Here is a 22,795-nt window from a genome sequence, read left to right on the forward strand (position 1 = left end):
CCCTCTCCCATCGGGTCAACTTCAGCGCGGTGGGAGACAACCAGCCACACCCCCCGAACATGACCTTCACTGCTGATGATTGCTTCGGAGTCCAGTACAAGCATGATGATCCTCTGGTCATCTCCATGGACCTCAATAACCACAACGTACATCGAGTATTAGTCGACGGAGGAAGTGCCGTCAATATCATCTTCAGAAACTGCTTCGAGCAGCTGATCCTCGAAGAGCCAGAGGAAGCACTGACGAAAGTCAGTTATCCTCTGATCGGATTCAACGGATCCGCAGCTATCCCTCGAGGAAAGATCACCCTGCCAGTCACAGTGGGCGAAGGCCAGGCAGCAAAAACCCTTCGGGACGAATTTTTGGTGATGGACTGCGACTCCGTATACAACGTAATCATGGGGAGAACCATGATTCACAAGATGCAAGCAGTCCCCTCCACATACCACCAGCTGATGATATACGTCTCGGATGCAGGATTCGCCGAACGAATCAGGGGTGATCAAGAAGTGGCGAGAAGAACCTGCCACACTGCTGTCCGAAAGCCCAAACTAGAGGACGGCCCCGAGGAAGAAAAAGGAGCTAAGGGAGAAGAAAGCGAGGCAAAAAGAAGAAGAGCAAGCACGAGCAGCTTGTCTCCCGCAGAAGTTGATGCTCGCCCCGAAACCCTATCTCCCGAACCAGATCAAGAAATGGAGGATATCTTCCTCGAAGATAATTCAGACAGGAGCGTCCGAATAGGCAAGGGCCTAAGCTCGGGGCTCCGAATCGATTTGATCCGACTACTCAGGGATCACAAAGACATCTTCGCATGGTCAGCAGCAGATATGCCAGGGATAAATCCGAAGCTGATTTGTCACAAGCTGGATGTCAACGCTGAAGCTCGGCCAGTCAAGCAAAAAAAGAGAAATTACTCCTCGGAGAAAAACAAAGCCATCGCCGAGGAGGTTAAAAAGTTGCAAGAGGCCGGATTCATCGAACCATGCATGTATCCGAAGTGGCTGGCCAACGTGGTGATGGTCAAGAAAGCGAACGGCTCATGGCGAATGTGCGTAGATTTCACAGATCTGAACCGAGCCTGCCCCAAAGACTGCTATCCCCTGCCAAGGATAGATCAACTGGTTGACTCCACCAGCGGCCATGCACTGCTCAGCTTCATGGATGCCTTTTCAGGCTACCACCAAGTATTCATGCACCCCGATGACAGGGCAAAGACAGCGTTCATCACAAGCGCAGGAGTGTTCAACTACAAAATGATGCCTTTCGGCTTAAAAAATGCCGGAGCCACCTACCAGAGGTTAGTTGACCACGTCTTCGCCGACCAGAAAGGGAGGAACGTGGAGGTCTACGTGGATGACTCCATCGTAAAAAGCATCAAGGAGGAAGACCATGTCAAAGACTTGGCAGAGACCTTCGGAAATCTGAGGAAATACAGCATGAAACTGAACCCAAAAAAATGCGTCTTCGGGGTGAAGTCAGGGAAATTCCTCGGATTCATGGTGAGCGAAAGAGGAATTGATGCGAACCCAGACAAAGTCCAAGCGGCATTGGATTTACCCGAGCCGAAGACCAAGAGAGATGTGCAGAGGCTAACCGGCAGGTTAGCCGCACTAACAAGGTTCATATCAAAAGCCTCGGACAAGGGAGCCCCCTTCTTCAAGGCACTGAAACCAAAGAACCTCCCCGGAGGAGAAGCAGAACCAATCAAGAAAAAGGGGGTCCCGAGGAAAGTGGATCCCGAACTGATATGGGAACAGGAGCAAAAAGAAGCTTTTCAGCAACTCAGAGCCCACCTAGCTCAACTGCCGACACTGGCCAGACCAAAGGAGGGGGAAACCCTGTACCTATATGTCGCAGTTAGCCCTGGAACCGTCAGCGCAGTGCTTCTTCGGGAAGAAGAAAAGAAGCAACAGCCAATCTACTTCACCAGCCGAACACTTACAGGAGCCGAAACCCGGTACCCACTCATCGAGAAAGTCGCATATGCAGTAGTGGTAGCTGCACGAAAACTGAGGCCATACTTCGACTCCCACCAGATCACAGTGCTAACTGACCAACCGCTCGAAAAAGTACTCGACAAAATAGAGAGGTCAGGAAGATTGGCTGCCTGGGCCTTCGAACTATCAGAGTTCGGCATCAAATATCAGCCAAGGACAGCAATCAAAGCACAAGCATTGGCAGACTTCTTGGCCGAGTGCTCATACCAGGAAATGTTGGATGATACGAAAAGCACTTGGGAGGTCTTCACTGACGGATCTTCCACAGTAAACGGCTCAGGGGCAGGAGTTGTACTAATCCCCCCGACGGGGAAAAGCATAGAGTATGCATTGAAGTTCGGCTTCAAAGCAACCAACAACGAGGCCGAATACGAGGCCGCAATCGCAGGGATAGAGCTTTGTTTATCCCTGGAGGCCGAACATGTTCGCCTCAAAACTGATTCCCAGCTTGTAGCCAACCAGATCCGAGGAGAGTATGAGGCCAAATGGCCCAGCATGACAGCCTATTTAGCAAAGATTAAATCCTTAACGTCAAAGTTAAGATCCTTTGAAGTCATCCTCATTCCCCGAGGACAGAACGCGCAAGCAGACGCACTGTCAAAACTCGCAAGCTCGACACTCATCGACCTAAACAGGTCGGTCCACGTGGAAGTTCACCAGGAGAGAAGCATCGACTTGCTACCCACCACAGTATGCAGCTTACGCACCGAACCGAGCTGGATGGACGCAGTAGTTGCATACAAAGAAAGGGGAGAACTTCCTGAAGATAAGCTGCAAGCGAGAAAACTGAAAAGATTCAACAGATGGTTCATCATCAGCGCCGAAGGAGAGCTCATGAGGAAATCATTCTCTGCTCCGCTGCTAAAATGTGTGGGTCCAACAGACGCTGACTACATCCTAAGGGAAATCCACCTCGGGATATGCGGAAACCACATTGGAGGTAGGACATTAGCACATAAAGCCCTTCGGGCTGGGTACTGGTGGCCCACTATGGTTTCCGAGGCAAAGCAGATGGCAAGGAAATGCGAGAAATGCCAAAAGTTCGCACCAGCCATCCATCAACCAGCTCAAGCCCTACAATCAACACTGTATCCCTTACCATTCGCACAGTGGGGGTTAGACATCATTGGTCCCTTCCCCTCAGCGACGAACCAGAAGAAGTGGTTGATTGTAGGAGTCGACTATTTTAGCAAATGGATCGAAGCCGAAGCTGTCTCCTCCATCACCGAACCTCAGGTCCGCAAGTTCATATGGCAGAACATCATCACAAGGTTCGGCATACCAAGACTGATGGTCTTCGACCACGGGAAACAGTTCGACAACACCCCGTTGCAAAAGTGGTGCAAACAGTTCGGCATACACCTAGCATACTCGGCAGTCTGTCACCCACAAAGCAACGGGCAAGCCGAAGCCGCTAACAAACTCATCCTCAACGCACTCAAGAAAAGAGTCGAGGATGACAAAAACAAATGGTTAGAAGAGCTACCCGGAACGCTATGGTCCCTTCGGACCACTGAAAAAGAAGCTACCGGACAAACACCGTTCCACCTTGTATACGGATCCGAAGCTGTAATTCCTGTGGAAATCGGAACAGAAAGCCTGAGGATCCAGGCATACAACAGGTATGATGGGCTCCAAGGAGAAAGCAACAACCAGCTTCTATCCGAAGCTCTCGATCTACTGGATGAAGCTCGGAACGATGCAAGGACACTCAACGCAGCCTATTTGCAGAGGGTCAACAAGCATTACAACCGAAGAGTCAACGCCAGACCCCTAAAAGTCGGTGATCTAGTACTCAGAAACGCCGCCTCGGTTCAGAAAGGACGGATCCATGGCAAACTCTCAGCCACTTGGGAAGGACCATACATCATCCATTCCGAAAAAAGGCCAGGCACGTATATGCTGAAACAATTAGATGGAACAATTCTGAAGAACCATTGGAATACCGATGTTCTCAAGAAATATTTTGTATGATCTCTGTCTGTAAACCAAGTAAGTTGTTTAATGAGAAGAGGAAAGCCATTGGCACCATGTGTTTCATTAAACTTATCTCTACATTTATTGTCCCCTTATATATATATGCAGCCTCGGATCTGATCAATCCGAGACTAAAAACAGGTTGACTTTGTCCATTCCTTGATAAAATGCAAGAAATGACCAAATCATACACTTCAGGGAACCGTCCAGAATCCTCGGATTCGCGGTACCCTAATAAAATTTGTTCGCAACAAACAGTCGCTCGAATCAAGTTATAAAACTCCGGCTCAGATCCACGGATCGCCGAAGGCATAACTAAAGAGGCAGACTAGCGATCTCTTGCCCAGGTTTCCGAACCACAAGAGATCGGAAGAACAATCCAAACCTCTGAGCAGATCGACGGATTTGAAGAGTCTGGAAACTAAAGAGTCTCTTAGCAGATCTACGGATTTGAAGAACTCGCAAAACTAAAGAGTCTCTTAGCAGATCTTCGGATTTGAAGAACTCGCAAAACTAAAGAGTCTCTTAGCAGATCTACGGATTTGAAGAACTCGCAAAACTAAAGAGTCTCTTAGCAGATCTACGGATTTGAAGAACTCGCAAAGTCAAAGAGCCTCTTAGCAGATCTACGGATTTGAAGAGCTCGCAAGGTCAAAAGGTTTTTAGCAAGTCTACAGAAAGAGGAGCTCGAGAAATCTACGGATTTAAAGACCTAAAAATTGCGAAAGAACAAGTTGAAAAGAAGCAGCCAAGTAACAAACATTCATTTTTTATTCAATATTTGGGGGAAGTACAAATACATCGAAAAACCTCAAAAATTGAAAACAAAATGAAACAAGTTAAAATCGGCAGCCATCAACAGACAATACCGGCCTACCGAAGTACTAAAGAAAACAAAAAAGAAATAAGTACAACGCAGCGCCGAGGCAAAAGGGGGGAAAGGCAAGCACATGTTCGGAAGTCCTCAACTGGAACCGACCGACTCTGAAGAAGACGACTGCCCGAATCCCTAGCTCTTGGGAGTCTCAGGAGCATCCCCCAGAGGAGCATCCTTCGAAGAACCCCCAGCAGTAGTATCACCTTCGGAAGCCGCCTTCTGGGCCCGAGCCTCTGCAAGAGCAGCTTGGCGTTCAGCTTCAGCTTCGTCTCGATCGGCCTGGCACTCCACCAAGTGATCCTGGGCCCTCATCCAGAGCGGAACCTTCTCATTCCAAGGGAAATGAGGCATGTGCTTCGCGAACATCCGCCGAGCACCCAGGATGCCATTCCAGTATTGCTCTCTACACTGATCAGCAGTGTAGAGGTCAACTCTCTCTTGCTCCAACTTCCGAATGGCAGCATCTTTCTCTCGGATCTTCAGCTGGAGAACGGGCACCTTGTCAGCTTGATTCTGAACAATCTCCCGGTGCTTGATAAACTGCTGAAGCCTCGCCTCCGCTTCCTGGCTCTGCTTAATGGCCGCCTCAAATTTAGACGTCATCTCCTTGAGAAGACTGTCTTTTTCTTCAAGTTCGCTCGCAAACTTGGCAGCCATTTCTCTCCTCTCCCTGTCGAAGGAAGCTATCTTTTCAGCATCCTCTTCAACTTGGAAAGTGAGCCTCCCAACTTCGGCCCCGATCTGTTCCGCCGCTTCCCTAGCCTCACGACTGTACTGAAGGTACAGTTGCTTGAGGTCCACCATCTCGGCCATGAGCTGCCCAGCCTTCTGGTCCAAGACAGGGATATCACGAGCATAAGCCTCCTGATACCTCCTCAGCTGCCTTTCCTCAACCGAGCTACACTCGGAAGCGAACGAGGACCAGAAAACAGCCTGGGAAAGAAGAAAAGACAAGAAAAGATGAGAAAAGAAGACAACAAACCAAAAACGGAACTCAAAACAAAATTTCCAACACTTACCTCATTCAGATAATATTGGGCCATCATAGCTGGGTTCCTCTCCTCAGCTCCAGGAACCCTCCACTGCGGGTTGGCCCGAAGAAGATTCTCCCGTGCAGCTTCGGGACCCACCAAAGATCCCACGTGAGCCATGGGGTTCTCCCCCAAAACCGGAGCTCTGGCATAGCGAGCCATCGCTTCCCTTACCTCCTCGGGGATCCGTTTCAGCGGAACATCCGAGCAAGGGTCAGCGTGGATCAGTCTATCCAGGGCCGAGGTCGAAGTGGAGCCCAAGGTCGAATGACGCCTCTTCCTCGTCAGACCCTGCTCGGGTTCCTCCTTCTCAGCTTCGGGAACCTCTACGTGAGCTTCGGTGAGATCCACCATCTCCTTATCCGGACTTTTCTCCCTTTCGAGAGAAACGTCAGCAGCTTCTTCCTTCTGCTCGGCCACAATAGGGACATCCGAGCCAGGAACAAGGTCGGCTTCAATTGCCTCCATCACCTTGGTTATATCCTGGATCTCGATCCCTAAAGCAGCAGACGGCTTCAGCGGAGAAGGGATGGTATCTTCCTCAGCCAGCGGTTGGTCCACGGGAGGCGGTTCCACAACCACCACACTCTTCAACTTCTGCCCGGGCAAGGGCATGAAGTGAAGGAGGTTTTTGGGAGGAGGCATGACTTCCGAAACCACTTCCTACAGGGCAAACGCTCAAAGGTCAGTTTCAGAAAAAGAGAGAACAGACCACAAAAGCTCTAAGTCAGAACAAATACCTTCTCCGAAGACTGATCAGCTTTCGCCTTCTTCGGATGCGCAGAAGGCCTCAAAAGAGTGCTGCTCTTCCTTTTGCGCTGATCCTAAACAGAAGAAACCAAGGGTCAATAAAGGTAAAACAAGACAAAGGAAGGAATAAAGAAAAATCGCGAAGTACCCGGTTCCTAGATAAAGAGATATCTATCCGAGCCGGAGATGAAACCGAAGGAACGGCACGCGGCACAGCGTCAGTCCCAGGACCCTAAAAAGATGGTCCAGGACCAAGACGTTAGCCGACGGCCAACCAAAAAGAAAGACAAACAAAAGATATTGAGACTAGAAACACTCACCGGATCCGAGGTTGTCCTCAAATCAGGGAGCACGACTTTCACTGGAACAGCTTCGGGAGAAGAGGCAGAATCCCACGGATCAGCTCGAACTTCAGATATCCGAGCGACACCCGACGGAGACAGCACGTAATCCTTCAAGCGAGGATTACGAGGATTCTCCTTCCCGAACTTATAATCAGGGGCCGAGTCGTGAATGGTCTTCAGATCCAAAGAAATACCCAAGACCACAGGATCAACGCAACTGAAGCCGTACTCTGCAGAAACAAAGCACAAAACGAAATCAGTAAAACGAGACCAAAAAGGAAGAGGGCAAACTTACTAAAGCACGGTCCCAGCCGAAAGACACCTACCCCTGTCAAAAATCCTGCTGAGACCGGCAACAGCAAGAATGTCCTCCCGCAAAATATAGTTGAGGTTCGGGAGCCAGTTGGACGGCAATTTGTAGCTGTCCTCCCGAGCCAAAAACCACTGGAGGAGATCCACGTAGTGGTGATGGTTCCGATCCGGAGCAGCCACGCTTCGCATATCAGGATCAGGAGTCACAAACCACTTCGGAGGGCGGTAAAAATGTGGATGCTTCGGATCTGTTGGCACACGAACGAACAACCACTCCGTCTTCCAGTTATGATCAGAGCTGAGGTAAGGGTAGGCCGTAATATAGTTCGGCTCCCCCTTTCTTCGGGATCTTTTGTTGATAATGGTCCACCAACCATACCCATCCCCCTTGGAAGCATGGTTGAAAGACAGATCGTGCAGATCCCGAAACACGGCAACAGAGCATGGAAAGTTAATAAAATCGCACACCCATCTAAATCCGATGATGTGCCTCATAGATTTGGGGGTAAGCTGGGCCAAACTGATGTTATACGACACCAGGAGCTCGGATATGAAGGGATCCAAAGGAAAGCGGAGGCCGTTCTCCAAATGATGAGTATACACAGAGATGAACCCCCTCGGCGGATGAGTCACCCGAGGACGCTCCTGGTCGGGAAGCTCGCACCAGTACCCCAAGGCGTGCTGGATTCCGTATAACTCTTCGGCCCTCCGATGGTAATGCCCCAGCTTCGCCTCCACCAACCAGTCACCACTGACCGATTTTTCCAAGGGACCATCGATCTTAGTGGTCTCATGCAGAATCGGGGCATACTTACCCTGCGGATCAGCTTCAGTCCAATGAACTGGAAACTCAGGGTAGGAGCGGCGCACACCCGAAGAGCCAGCCTTTTTACCAGAAGTTGCGCGTTCAGACACGCTAGACCCGCCAACAACATCATCTTTCGAAGCATCCCAACCAGTCGAACGCCTCTCCACTGGCCTCTCCGAAGGCCGAACCCTCGAAGTTTTCGGCAACCTTCCCGAAGGCACGTTCTCCCTCTCACTAGAGGAGCCAACGACGAACTTGCTCTTGCCCCTATTCTTTGCCATGGCCGCGAATTCTCGGTCTAGGGTTGAGATTGAGGGGTAGAAGGAAAAACGAAGAAAAAAAGGAGAATTCAGAAACAAATTACCTTCTTCCGAAGCGGAATTCGCCGATAAAACGAACAGCACAAGTTCCCGAAGTCCAAAGTTGGCCGAATTTCGTAGATCTGAAGAAACAAATCGCACTGCGATCGCCGGAATTTAGAGAGAGAAAGGGTTTGAAAGAAGGAGTAAAAAGTTCGAAAAGAGCAATACACCCCGTATTTATAGAAAAGAAAAGGGGCGCATCAACTTCCTCAACCCACGATCTACACGGCACAATACAACTCCCAACACTTGTCATCAATGCAAATCATCCCTTTTCAAAAAAGAGAGGGAACTTTCGGACTTCTGACAGCTGGAAACCCACCCATTTAATTCTAAATGGACCGGGTCTGGGGGGCATGTTGTTTGGGCTCCCAGTTGATTCTCAATTGGGCCACTAAGTCCAAAGCCCAATGGCTCTAAACAACAACATCAAACCTACCAATGGCTATTCAGCCATCCATTAAGGCCCAAGGCCCAATAACAATAAGTGACCTATGGGCATTTATTATGCAAACACTATAAATAGGCCGCCAAGGCTCACACCTCAAGGTACGTCAAATTTACCGCCTTAAGACTACTCTTCTAGAGAACTTCTCTCTAGAATCCGAGCATCATTCTTACTTAGGCATCGGAGGGGCTTTCCTCGGAAACACCCCCGAGGCTAGTAACTTTGCTATTGTGCAGGTGAATTCGGACTCCACTCATTCAAACAAGCAAGATCTTCAACACATACAAAAGGGCCTTCATTCGAAGCCCATTGTTTCCATCTTTACAACACCGGAACACACTTGAAGCAATATCTTTTCGACACTTGTCGCACACGGCATGAACTAGAGTTTACGTGATGAATATTAATTATGAAACATATTACCATGAATAACAACAATTAAGTGCACGTCAAGTTGACATCGTGTGTAGACAGTAGACTAGGGAAAAAACAAGGTTTAATTTAAGGTGAATTACGAGCTTCAGATTTGAATTGGACCGCCATCGGCGTTCAATTTAAAATGCTAATGGTCGAATTAGATTAATATGAAGTTTATTTCTTTGCTATAGCTCAAGGAAAGACACGAACTTGTTTTTCCAGAAATAAGTGCAAATAAGGTGAACAGACCATAACCTAAGTCGTGCACGACAAGTTGACAACGTGTGGAGACTTTCGTCGACCTTCAAGAATGCTAATGATTTCGGTTTTTTTTTAGTGTTATCACTCGGTTCACCTTCAGGGTTAATCCGAATTCGAGGCGAGTTTTGGGTGCACAGGTTCCAGTCCCCTCCCAATAGTTGTTGCAGGGGATTAAACACGAACGCGGTCCCTCCTACCAAGTTCAGTCTCAATCACCACTGAACCAACAGGCAACCGGCAATTGGTAGAATGCTAATGATTTCGAAACAAAAGCATCCAAGTTGGCAATATGGCAGGGCAATTGGCATGGCATGGGCGTGCTAATGTGCATGGCTGCCTGCATGGAGAATAACCGCGCGGGTAGATAAGGCGCATGGCCAGCTACGTCAATTTAAGCAACATGCATGGGCTCTTGTGCTTTTCTTACAGTTTTAACGATCTTGGTTCAGTAAATTTGATGATTTCATGCATTGATTATTTGATTATATACTTGTATATGTTATCAAAACACCTAGATAAAAGCAGTCTGCAGGTGTATGTGTTCAGTGAAGCAATCTAATGTCGATCAGATCGACTCAGTGCCGGAGCTACAAAGACATCATAATTATGGGAACTTGTGTAATTTATCAAAACGAGGACCTTGGGTAATACTTCATCCGTTTCTAATTACGGAGTAGATGATATAATTGAGTTTTAGACATTATTTACACAAGTAAGTTGACTTCCTTTTGTGATTTATACTTAGAAAAAAAATATAGTCGTGCGAAGTATTATTAGATTCGCCTCAATAAATATTTTTTAAATATCAATTTTTTATAATTTTTTCTTATACATAATTGAAGATATTAATGTATGAAATCGTGCATTGGCAATCGTGTCTAAATAATTGTATCATGTGGAAAAAATAAAGAACGGAGGAAGTATGTAACGACACTTTAATTAGCCACTACTCCGATTTTGTTTTTGTTTATATTAAGGAAACTAATTATATTATATATGAAATTTGGGGCCTTGTTCCGTATTCACTCCGTGCGCCCTCAAAACAGCCTTTGGATCAATCATAAACTTGCCGACGACGGAGATTTATGAATCCAGGCCCATGGTACATTGGCACGCAAGCTCGACATGAAGCACGATCCACAATTAACCATCTTTAATTGAAGATATGTGTACGACAGGTTATGAGTTGATCCAATATTTGAAATTTATATTACCCTTATATCTCATTCGAAAAGGGGAAAAAAATTGCAATGTTAAGAACTAGCCTAACCTTTAGTGGATTAGTTAAAGCTAAACTAAACTACTTACTAAAGAACATGCAATACATACAAAATGTTGTGCAATTATCAGAAAGGCCATTTTGCGTATCATGTTACCTAAGTTGTCTTTATCAATATTTTCTAAAACATTCTAAGTAGTTCCTAAATTTTCAATCACCCTAAAGCTTCAACTTTTTAACTTAAAAAATGTTGCCCTAAATTTTGTAAATAATTTATATATATGTTTTATTTATCAATTGAACAAATCTCATCCATCTATTGTGGGTGTCGGTGCTACTCATGTTCTTTGTCTACTAAACTTCGACATGGATGGCTTGCTGTACTTTGTTTTTCTTATTTAAAACAAACAAAATCAGAAAGAGTTATTAGTGAAAATGGATTTTAGTCTTTATTTTAACACTTTCGGTTCCTTAGTGTTCGATTCGTGCATTATTTTCACCTTAAAAATAAAAAATAGTTTAAATAAGTTGCAATAAAATAATATCAAGTTAATAAGTTCCAATTAGATTCTATAAGTCGATTCTCTTCAATTGATTCTCTTATAGTCAGATTGGATCAGGTCTAACAAGTTTCAATCAAGTTTGATCAGGTCAACCAGGCTTAATCAGTTTCAAAAGTTCAAATAAATTTAGTTTAGATAAATACATGTTTCATCCGGCAAAGATAACACACCCTGTTATGGACGGATGAGTAGAAAGATGTAAATAATGTAGGAAAAGGGTACTTTGCCGTTGGATTGTAACAAATTGATCATCGAAGGAGAGAACTTGGTGGTCATAATCTCCATGAATCGAGTGTGGCAAGTCCGTTGGAAAATTAACGGCCTAATATAACTTAGCCAACACCGAGGGTTCCTTGATCAACTATTGTTATCGCCTTATCGGAAAGCAAACTAAGCAGCGGACTTTTTAGCAGCAAAATAAAGTTCTATATCGTTCTATGTCGTTATGATTTTCATATTTAAATTGGTTTCTCCATGGTATTAACCTGATTTTTTTTCCCTTATTAAAAAAATAAAAAATAGAGAAAACCTTGGTTTTGTCTCCAGCATATGTCCCTACCATGTAACATTGAGTCATCTCCTACTCATTACACCCAAAAATTATTTAGTTTTTTCAGATTTTCTTCCTGGAACTGGAACTTAGGTACCATTTATATGCAGATAAAGTCATGTTGTTTGATTATTCAATTTAGCAAGATTCATGTATTATTCAGTTGTGCATAAAGAGAATCTTTTTGCATGTTCTTGAGTGTCCTTCACCTCCCTTTGATAATCATCTGTCATAATATTCAAGTGTTGTATAGCCAGCTTTGCATATCAATCTTAATCAATGTAATTGCTAATCATATTTAGCTGTAAATGTATAACAATAGTACTATTGCATAGAAAGAAAAGGAGAGGATCCTAATTTTTATCGCTTTCATGTTTCTTGGTTCAAAGAACTATTCAAGAAACCCAGTGTGACCTAGAGCTGTCAAAAATTGACCCGATCCGAAAAACCGACCTGAACCGACCTGTTTTTTTAAGGACCCGGACCCGACCCGAGACCCGAAATTTGTTAAAATAGAAAACCCGTAACTCGACCGTATCCAACCCGTTAAAACCGACGACCGATTTCTACCCGTTAATGCATGACCCGAACCCGAACCTAACACCCGACCGAAATATAACCGATAACAAAACTAAGTCATCTTACCCGACCGAAAAATGACCCGAACCCGATTCAACACCCGACCCGATGTCAACCGGAAACCAATTATAACCCGATAAAACCTGAATTTACGTGAGCTGTTGACAACCCGATTTGCCATTGACCTAACTAAATAATAACTTAAATCAAGTTAATATTTTTTTTTAATAATTACCTAATCTAGAACAAGTGAAAAGCTTTAAATCAAATTTATAAAAGTTAATTACTCCTGATAACTATCGTACCCGGTCTTAACCCGTGTCCGATAGTAAACCCGACCTGAATATTAACTGACCGGTAATTTTTCGATCCTAACTTGACCCGACTCGTTAAGACCCGAACCCGTAATTTTACCCGACTAGAAAAAGACCCAACCCGAACCCGAACCGAACACGACTTATACCGAAATGGAAAAATAACCCGACATGACCCGACAATCCGACATGACCCGACAATCCGACATGACCCGACAAATTTTCAACCTGATCGAACCCGACCTGAACCCGACCTGCACCCGGTGATAAAATGACCCGACACGACCCGACCAGATCATGACCCGTGACCCGAGATGACCAGACCCGGACCCGACTCGAGTAACCGTTTTGACCGCTCTAGTGTGGCCTAACAATAACAGGTAGTACAAGTAAAAGTGTCTAAAAGTTAAGACCTGAATCCAAAATGCATAGGTCTAGATCACTGTTATATGAGACTGGGTATGGGATCGCAATCCGCTACCTTCGTTACTAAGTTAGACCAAAATTGTACCATTTTCATGTTATAATTCGCCTTTTCGATTCGCGGTTCGTGGGGGTGATTAGAGAATTAAGTAACACTGATTTAGATCTTAGAACACTCAGATCAAGGCCTAGGGGGTGTTTGGTTATAAGAAGCTTGGAGAAAAAAGAGATTTTTAAGGTAAATTAGATATTTAAGCATTTAGAAAAAGTCTAGTAGGAGTATCAGGTTAGGAGAGGGAGAAAGGTTTGGAAGAGAGTTTTGAGATAAAAAAACTCAATATAAGAGTTTTTGAATTAGAGGTGAAGAAGAAGATAATAAAATGACATATATGTCCTATTATTGAATAAAATTACAACCCCTATCCACCTACATCATATTATGCCAATGCCCTTATTGGTCATTTACACATTAAGGAGCTAACAACTAACAACTACTTTACCAAACACTTTACACAATCAGCTAATTCAACTACCTAATACAAACTAACATGTCAAATCGGCTAACAACTAACCGTTGATTACCAAACAACGCCATAATATAGTAGAGTTTTAACATCTATTGCCACACTTTGTTTTCTACCCCTTGGAGAAAAATCAAACCGTGTTATTTTATTTCGGATCAAGCATGAGCAATACTTGCCAATTTACATAATGTTCATAATAAAAACTATAACAAATTCAATGATGAATCTGTGGGTAACGACACAATACTTTGCATCCCTCAACCCTTGTTCGTTTGTGTGTATTTTGTATGTCGGGTTGGTGGTAATTAAGGAGTCGGGGAACTATAGTACAAGCTATGGCATAAAATCCAGATTTTTATCAATTATCAAAGGTTCTCAACTTACGAAGAGGATTCGCCAACAAACTCTGATCTCAACTGCATAAGCAACCTCCCTAAATAATTTAGACCTTCTCCATCACGCCCACCGCCCCAAAACAGATCGTGTGGTGAACCTTCGACAAGAATAGACCCAACAGTAGAAAGTAGCATGGAGTTCAAGTGTGGGTAGATTGAGAACTTACATTTCAGTGCCCTGTACATGGTGTCAATTTTCGCAGTCTCCCAATCTGATCTTATCTGAACAGAAGAAAGCCATAATGATATGAGATTATGAGCTTATTTAGGAGATTAGTATGAGAATACAGCAGGGATTAAGCAAAATCATTTGTTCTACACTTCTACTACATATAACATCAACAATCTATTAGGTCGCAGTAGAATGTGTAGACTTTTTTTTTAAAATAAAATAGACAAGTAATACTCCCTCTGTTTCTTTTTGTTTGTCCCATTTGCCATTTCAGGCCGACCCTTAAAGATTGCCCCATTACCATAAATGCTAATGGGACCACAACTTCCCTCTCACGTAAAATCATTTGGTCCACCCCTTTTGTCTCTTCTCAATTCTACACGACCAAACCTTAATAAAGCACTATTGTTGTATGGGGCAAACAATTAGAGGCAAAGGGAGTATGTGGAAAGTTACATAAAGAAAGTGACAAAATTTAAAGATAAACTATGAATTTCTCATACACACACAAACTTAAAACGGAAGATTGTAATGATAATTGGATTCATGCCGACAAGGCGATAACTCAAGATATGGTCCTAGGCTGAATCCTAAAAACTAAGCTTCTGCTGTTGGTGGTCCCCTGAGAAGGATTTGGAATATGATCTTCAATTCAGACATTCCAACATGGGCAGGATGAGATTAGACATTCGTTTTCGTTATTTTGCAATTTAAACACGAGAGGAAATCATAAAAGCGGCATGACTATAGAAGCAGACAAGAAGCTATGACAGTTCTATTGGACTCACAAAGTCACAATTATAGAAGCAGACAAACAGCTATGATAGTTCCATTGAACTCACAATTATAGAAACAGACAAGCAGTTTATGATAGTTCGATTGGATTTTAAATTAACATGAAACGTACCAGGTCCGGTCTTCGCCTCTGCATTTTCCTTCCTATCCTGGCTGCTTCTTCAGGACTTTTTGCAGATTTGATAGCCTCGAAATATTCTTGTGCCACGGGATCTTGTACGCCGTAAAACTTGTGCGCCTGCAGAAGGAATACAATTGAAAACATCCATATTTGGTACAATGTATCTACAGCTAAGAAATGGTATGAAAAAAGTTCTAAAAACAGAAAACTCAGGGTTCCCCTTTTTCGGATAACAGAAGTTTTAGAAGAAAATTCCAAAAATACAAACAAAATCAAAATTGAACATGAACGGTACTTTTTCGGATAACTGAAGTTTGAGAAGAAAAACTGATAATGAAAAATGGAACGCTATTTCTAAAAATAAACAAGCCCTAAAGTTTTGAAGGTAGGTTAGAGAAAATAAAATTATGTAATGTAGTTATTGATTGGTGTTCTTTAAAAGTACAGAATGAGTTAATGGTAAGAGAAAAGAACTACATTCATAGAGATAAGTGGATTACCTGGTAATAATGTTCAACACTTGACCAGGTTGTATAGTGGCCACCCTCATCCGGCATCTGGATAGGATGAGGTGAGAAATTGGAGAAGGAACCATAAGGATCCCAAGTCTTGTAAAAGGATGTGATGCCCGATTCATATGGATTAATTGATGGATCAATTTTCGACAATTCAGAAAAAGAAGGAATCACAGGTGTCAAATCAGGAATGGGCTGAAGAAATCCACTAACAAGCATGTCAGGTCCAACCTGTGTAAAAGAAACAAAAATGCATCAGGAAGGAAGTAAAGAGTTATTCCTCAAAGTAAAAATGCCTGTTCAGCTTACAAAAATCCAGTCATCCTAGATTCCTAGCCAATCCTTAATAATTAGTTACACTACAAATACAAGATATTAGTGCATTAAAGTCACTGGAGTGTGCAATATGGTGGGCACAAAGCCCCTCGTCTTTATTAAAAAGTGGTATATGATCTTAACAAATTTCTGCAGACAAACCTACAACCCAGTTCTCAACTCAAGTCTCAGTCGTTCTTACACAAAACAAAAGATTCCTAATCAGGATATTACAAACAAGAGTAACAACTAACAAAGACAATTCAGTACTTTTTTCTGCATAAACTTAGACTTTTCCTGTCACACAGCTCCATTCAACCACAATATTTTCGAAACAGGTTATATGCCTACATAGGAAGTATCACAAACACAAACTTCATCAACAAAAGCCCTCTGGCTCTCTCTGAATAGAAGGAAAAAGCATTGTCACCTGCTCAACTAAATAAACTTAACAAAAAGAAAGTATGACTAACAGTCTAAAACCACATAAGGATTGAGAATGATCACCAGTGGATAGATAAACAGCATAATAATCAAAACAAAAGAATCATAACCAGCAGGTATTAGATCACAACCAACCTGTTCATAACTGACATCATGTAAATTCAAAGCTTGAGACATCTCGACCATGCCAAGTTCACCAACAGGAGATGGCGCCCCCTTTCCACCAATAACTTTTGGAGCAACAAAAGCATACACCTATAATGAACAAACAAGCTTAGAGAAGAACAATCGTATATCTGCACAATGAATACTTCCAGAAAACTATAATGCTCTTATGGGTCAATGAGGACTTAGGGAGCCACCGAGGGAGATGATGCAAGTAGGTTACAAAGTCAGGCATAGTACCACGTCCAACATACCTTATCAACTAATGAGCTAGGTGACTGCCAAATTAGGTTTTGTATTAACATCTAGTTAACTTAAATTTCTATTTAGGTATCATAAGGTTTGACCTGATTTGGTGAAGCATCTTAGTGTTTTTCTTAATTATAATAGGCACCCTAAACTAAATCTAACATCTAAATCAGGTGTACTCTGTATATCAATGGTATAAATTACTTCTCTTTTCCAAGTTGACCCACGTCAATATATAAATGCCTCCACCCCCAAAACTATCACAGCTAACTCGATGAAATAGGAATTTACACCCCACTTAAGCATCTATCAAAAATTCATAGCAAAGGTAAATAATTTACCCCAATTATTTTCTCCCGGCACCTTCCCTTCTCTACCCGGTGCAGGATGCATGTGGTATGCTCATCACCTTTGAATCTCCTGGATGTCACGAGGACAAGAGGGATGATTCACACACACATAGTGACACAGACGCACATAATGCTGAAGGTGGGGGGGGGGGGGGGGGGGGACTAGCATGCATACGTATAGGCTGGGAAGATATCACAGTTGGAAGGACAAATGGATCCCCGTATTTGCTAAGGCCCTTCACCCTATCACAGTCAGCATAACTGCTGTCAAACAACTGCTAAGAGGTAAATTGGGGAGATGAACTATAGTAACTAGTAACTGAAAGCTGGCCACTAAAAACTCCACATCATCTTTACAGAAGTTGCAACAGTATAAATTGGAGAAGGTGACGAGAAAGGAAAAGGAAGACACAGGGGAAGGGGTAGCCGTCAACAGGATCAACTACAAGACCGAGGACTGCCAGATCCAAGGAGGACAAAAGGAGCCACCATGGGAGAGAGAAAAGAGAGGCGATTCATGGAGAATCCAAATTCAAATAGATTTACTACATTGCAGCCGCACATCTATGTTTTTCTGGAGGAGGAGTCAGCAGTTTCCATTTAAGAGCATACTAGAGAATGTACATTTCTGATAAGCAGAAATTTCATATAAGCCCAAATTTTACAGAACTGGATGATTTCTATTTGATAGTTTCAAAACTTCTAGGCAACCTACTGAGATTAGCCTAATAATAATTTGTAAATAATAGACATGATCCTTTTAAATCAAATTTCCTATTAAACATAAAGAGGGGCAACACAAAAGAATCATATGAGCCAAACCTTGATGAGAATCAGAAACTTATAAAATGTAGAACACTTCATAGCTTTGGAAAGAAAAAGCAAGCAAAATAATATATGAGGGAGAAGACCAAACGCATACTTTATGTATGACACCAGAAGAAATAGCTGATGCAGCCAATGTTCCACCACACTCCCAAAGAACCGAAAGATAACCGCACTCATAAAAGTATTCCATAACATCTCTAGGATTTAAAATCTCAAATTCAATCACTTCAACGCCTTTGGAAGCAAGATATTTTTGAAAGCTCCTTCTAGCACCTTTTTGTGTAGCCACAATGGTGTGCACTTCGGAGGTATCCCAAAGGTGTGCTATCTCAGGAAGGTCTAAAGACTGTGACACAACGATCCGCACAGGAGAGTGCCCACCTTGTTGCCTTGCAGTTAGTCGAGGGTCTTCAACAAACATATTTAAAACACAAGGAGAAAAATAACAATTAGAAAAACATGTGATAATTTCTTGAACACGTGTAACGCAACTAACAGATTAGATCCATACTATCATTCCGTACAGTATTTCCTCCAACAATAATGGCGTCACTTCGGCCTCTCAGTTCAAGAACCCGACACCTTGATTGGTTGCTGCTTATCCATACCGAATGGCCCTTGTTAGTAGCTATCTTCCCTGATATGTGACAACATAAAGACTGTAAACATGTATATTAACAATCAACTGCATTATTCACATTTTTGTAAACATAATATAGTTTTGGTAGCTAAGAACGTGGAGAAAGCTTCCTATAAAAAGTAAACCTGTTATGTATACCATCAAGGGTCATAGCATATTTGAAAACTGAGTATGGGACTTGAGAAGCAGCCCTGACGACCAAAGGAGCATTCACGAGAAGGCAAGATTTCAAAGCATCCTGCAAGATCCATTAATTTGACAAACACCTCAATATTTGAAAATTTACAACAACACATTTTCAGGTACTTTTAAACGGACCATGAAAGCGCAATCCTAAGGAAATAGAAACAATCATGCCTAGTTAGGAGCTCATACACTCTGACACAGTGATTTGCAACTTTGTAGCAAATGAGCCAAGTTTCATATGCCTCTAATAACTTAGTCATTCTCTTAATATCCTTCAAAAAAATCATCTTCATCACACTGTCAGACCACAAAATCTACTACACAACAATGATGAGCCAATATGCATTCCTTCCTAATTTAGCAAACTCTAAAGCTCGTTAATTCGTCTTCATATAGTAAGAATTTCAGCCTCAGGTTACCAAAAATTACCTCTGACATGTAATTATTCAAGTCACTCAAACATCTAAATGTCTATCAAGAAAGGGAGAAATTAAAACAGCCAACATTGATTATATAATACTGACAAGTGACAACAACTAAAAAAAATTGAAATAATAATGAACAAATTAGTGAAATTCGATCATTAAAGTTATTAGGCATTTGGCATTTTCATCAGTACTTGGATTTTTTTTCATTTACGTTCTCTACTTCGCCTCTGCTTCGGATTGGTAGAAGTTCAATATATCAGCTTATTGCAATCTTTAAATTAATCCATTAAGCGTACTGTTCAAAGTTTTGGCAGTGTAGATTTTGGAAACCATGGGTTAGCCGAAATACTTGGTTTTCACTTTTCAGAAAATATCGGAACAGTTTATAACACCATTGTTGTCTGTTAGCTTGGGTGAGCGGCATTCCTTTTTGCCTTAACCAGTGCGACTTTCCTTTTTGGAATGATATGTCTGTGTTAGCTTGTGACAGTAACTTGCCTATTTCTCCCCCCTAGTTGACATTCATCTTATGCTGAATGATGAGTTTTTCCCTATAAGGACTGAGGTAGAATGCTAAGAATCCTCTTTAATGTTTGTTTTCTTTTAGTATCTTACTTAGCTTCCATGGCGATTTCCTGCACGGGGCCTTTTGTTACACATAAACAAGTAAGGAGTTTGTCATTGTGATTGACCTTTCCTTTATGAATTAGGATTTTGTAGGCTAAGCATTTAGAAGTTATTTTCTCGGATATTGATCTTGATTACCTTTCTTAAGTCATAGTTTTTGTGAACACAGCTAAAGAACAAATTAAGCGAAATTCGCATCACAAGACTCACAACAATGAACATTTTTCTAACTTTTTGAGCTTCAAACCTACAATCTTCCATAGTTATTAGAACTAAACCTAGCTCGTGAACATAATGGCAATCAAATAACTATTTAACCGAAGAACATAAGGAGCAAATTTTGTATGTATCATCAAATATTGCTTAGGAATTTCTTGAAAATAAGCCAAAATCAACACAAATTATAAGAGAAAACATTGAAAAAATGAAGAGAATAAAGTGAGAACAAAAAAAAAAAACCTGGACAACATCGCTCTGCAAATCCTCACCAAGCACATCAACTCGAATTCCTTCACTTCGAAGCGCTTGAATCGCATTTCCTCTCATATGTTTCGACGGATGCCGCATTCCGACCACCACTCTCTTCACCCTTGCCTACACACCACAATTCACACAAACAAATTGAAAATTGAAAAATCAAAACCCTAAAAATCACTAAAAATCGGACGAATTGCAAGAGCTGGTAAGAAAAGACGAAATCACTAAAAAAAACCTGAACAAGAGCAGAAACAGCAGTATGTTCACCATGACAATCACCGCACTCCATATTAAGATAAGCAGTAGCACCACGACACCAGTCGCCGGCAGCTTGAACCGCCTGAACTTCCGCCGAAGTAGTTCCCTGAGCGTAGAGATAACCTTCTCCGACAACTCTTCCCGCTTCGATTATACACCCGAAATTAGGGTGTGGCGATGAGAATCCGGCGGATTTGTCGGCCAATTCAACGGCGCGTTTAATGTAGTATGCGTCGACTGAGTGTGAAGAACGGATGTTCTTAGGGTTAAGGTTAGGGTTAGACATGGACATTGTTGGGAGAATGCAAGCTCTAGCTATGAAGGCCGCCATTGTTTTTCTGGAACTGGTAATTGGGGAGTTCTTTGAGTAAGCAGATGATAGTGGTGGTGGACTGGTGTGGACTGTGGTGGATGTCTCTGTTTTAGATAATGATGATAATTAAGATGAGATTAGGAGTGCTAATCGTAAGTTAACACGAAGTTTATTCCGTAATACGGAGTACTTTTTCTCTCTCTTACTCTGTTGAGGAGTGTTGGAACGGTGTGGAAGTGTCCGCTTTTTGGAAGCGTTTAGTGGTTTTTCCCACGCATTGTATTTTTTGTTTTGTTTTCGTTTTGGAAAAAAAAAACGGACAATATTTGAGGGGAAAATCGGGTGGCTAAGGAATTATATTACATCAAATTTCATTAAAGTTAAAATATTGTGGGAAAAATCTCATATGTAATCGCTCTAGGTTCACATTGGTGTCTCATCTGTTGTAGAATGAACAATTGTATTCCTCGTTTATCTCACATGTATGATTTCATACATAGAAATAGATTAAATAAGTTACTAATTTCGGTAATATCTGGAAAATTGGTGTGGCACCCTCTTGATTGTGTTGAATAGCTCGTACTGCATTCAGTGCATTGCATTCCAAGATTACATTATCATAGCCAAATCTTCTCGGCAATAGCATCTAATACTAAATTTGGCTCAAAATTCGCCTTGTTTCTACAAAACCATGCGGCCCGGGCGAGTGTTGCAAACTTGCTTAGCTTCACCCTCTCCAACTTATTAGCAACCCAATGAAATCTCTCGACAAAGGGCGAGCTTGGAGCATCCACAATCATGCTTACAAATTCACCATGAGCTCATATCAACGAGGCGAATTTACACTCAAACAGTGTATTATTGTTTTCCTCCCTGCATCCACAGACCACGCAATTATTCAATTGAGGAATGTGGTGATTAAAAAACACATTCATCACCCCTAGACTCCCTTTGCAAGCACGCTAGATGCAGCGGGTTAGCTTCGATTGTCTTCTAAAGCTCCATACTATTTTCCACTGATCGACATACAACCTTAATCATTCTTTCGAATGTGATACTTCAAAAACACATTCATCGCCCCTAGACTCCCTTTGCAAGCACGCCAAGTGGAGTGGGTTAGCTTTGATTGTCTTCTAAAGCTCCATACTACTTTCCACTGATTGGCGGACAATCTTAATAATTCTTTCGAATGAATTACAAGTTTTTCCACATTATACGTTGTTAGTTTTTTCTGGATTTTTTTTCAAAGAATTTTTTAACACACCATTTTTTGATTTGTGGGAGTAGTAGAATTGAAAATATTCAGATCTAAGTATAACATAGCAAAGTAATTTCAAACAAATTCAATTCAATAAAGACCTTATATTTGTTAGTTTATTTAAAACCTGAAAGTATGAGTTTGTATCTTATATTAAATTGGTTGACGTAATATATTACTTAAAGGTAAAAAATGAAAAGTTAACCCTGTTATAAAAATATTGTCTTCTATTATCTTAACCCCATTAAAAAAATTGAATCCTTTAATAAAAAACCACTCTGTACTACTTTCTCCGTCCCTTTTATTATTTACGTATTTTGTTTTAGGCGCTCCCTTTTATTATTTATGTTTGGAATATTTTTCTTTTAATATTGCATAAAACAATGTGCCAAAATTTATTAAATATTCAAACATTTAATTTACTTTGCCATTCCCCACTCCTTCCCTCCGCTCACCTCATCTAATTAATGAGGAAACTAGAACTTTTATTATTTAACTAAAAA

At 42.1% G+C, this 22,795-nt stretch overlaps 2 protein-coding genes across 2 annotated transcripts; both read right to left on the bottom strand.

Annotated features, from left to right (window-relative positions):
• Positions 1–4,983: 4,983 nt before the first annotated feature.
• On the bottom strand, positions 4,984–7,176 carry LOC130472527 (uncharacterized). Its single transcript, XM_056843795.1, has 5 exons — positions 6,953–7,176; positions 6,781–6,864; positions 6,623–6,706; positions 5,871–6,545; positions 4,984–5,784 (listed from the first exon to the last, which is right to left on the bottom strand). Exons 4-5 carry the CDS (start codon positions 6,525–6,527, stop codon positions 4,984–4,986), a joined length of 1,458 nt encoding a protein of 485 aa, XP_056699773.1. The 5' UTR covers positions 6,528–6,545; positions 6,623–6,706; positions 6,781–6,864; positions 6,953–7,176.
• Positions 7,177–13,880: 6,704 nt separating this feature from the next.
• Positions 13,881–21,309, bottom strand: LOC110791425 (riboflavin biosynthesis protein PYRR, chloroplastic). The gene is made up of 9 exons (XM_021996166.2): positions 20,699–21,309; positions 20,446–20,580; positions 18,884–18,983; positions 18,617–18,742; positions 18,200–18,513; positions 16,649–16,768; positions 15,740–15,985; positions 15,231–15,356; positions 13,881–14,373 (listed from the first exon to the last, which is right to left on the bottom strand). Exons 1-9 carry the CDS (start codon positions 21,050–21,052, stop codon positions 14,137–14,139), a joined length of 1,758 nt encoding a protein of 585 aa, XP_021851858.2. The 5' UTR covers positions 21,053–21,309; the 3' UTR covers positions 13,881–14,136.
• Between the last annotated feature and the right edge of the window lie 1,486 nt (positions 21,310–22,795).

The sequence above is a fragment of the Spinacia oleracea genome, chromosome 4 (assembly GCF_020520425.1).
Source record: "Spinacia oleracea cultivar Varoflay chromosome 4, BTI_SOV_V1, whole genome shotgun sequence".
NCBI lineage: Eukaryota > Viridiplantae > Streptophyta > Magnoliopsida > Caryophyllales > Amaranthaceae > Spinacia > Spinacia oleracea.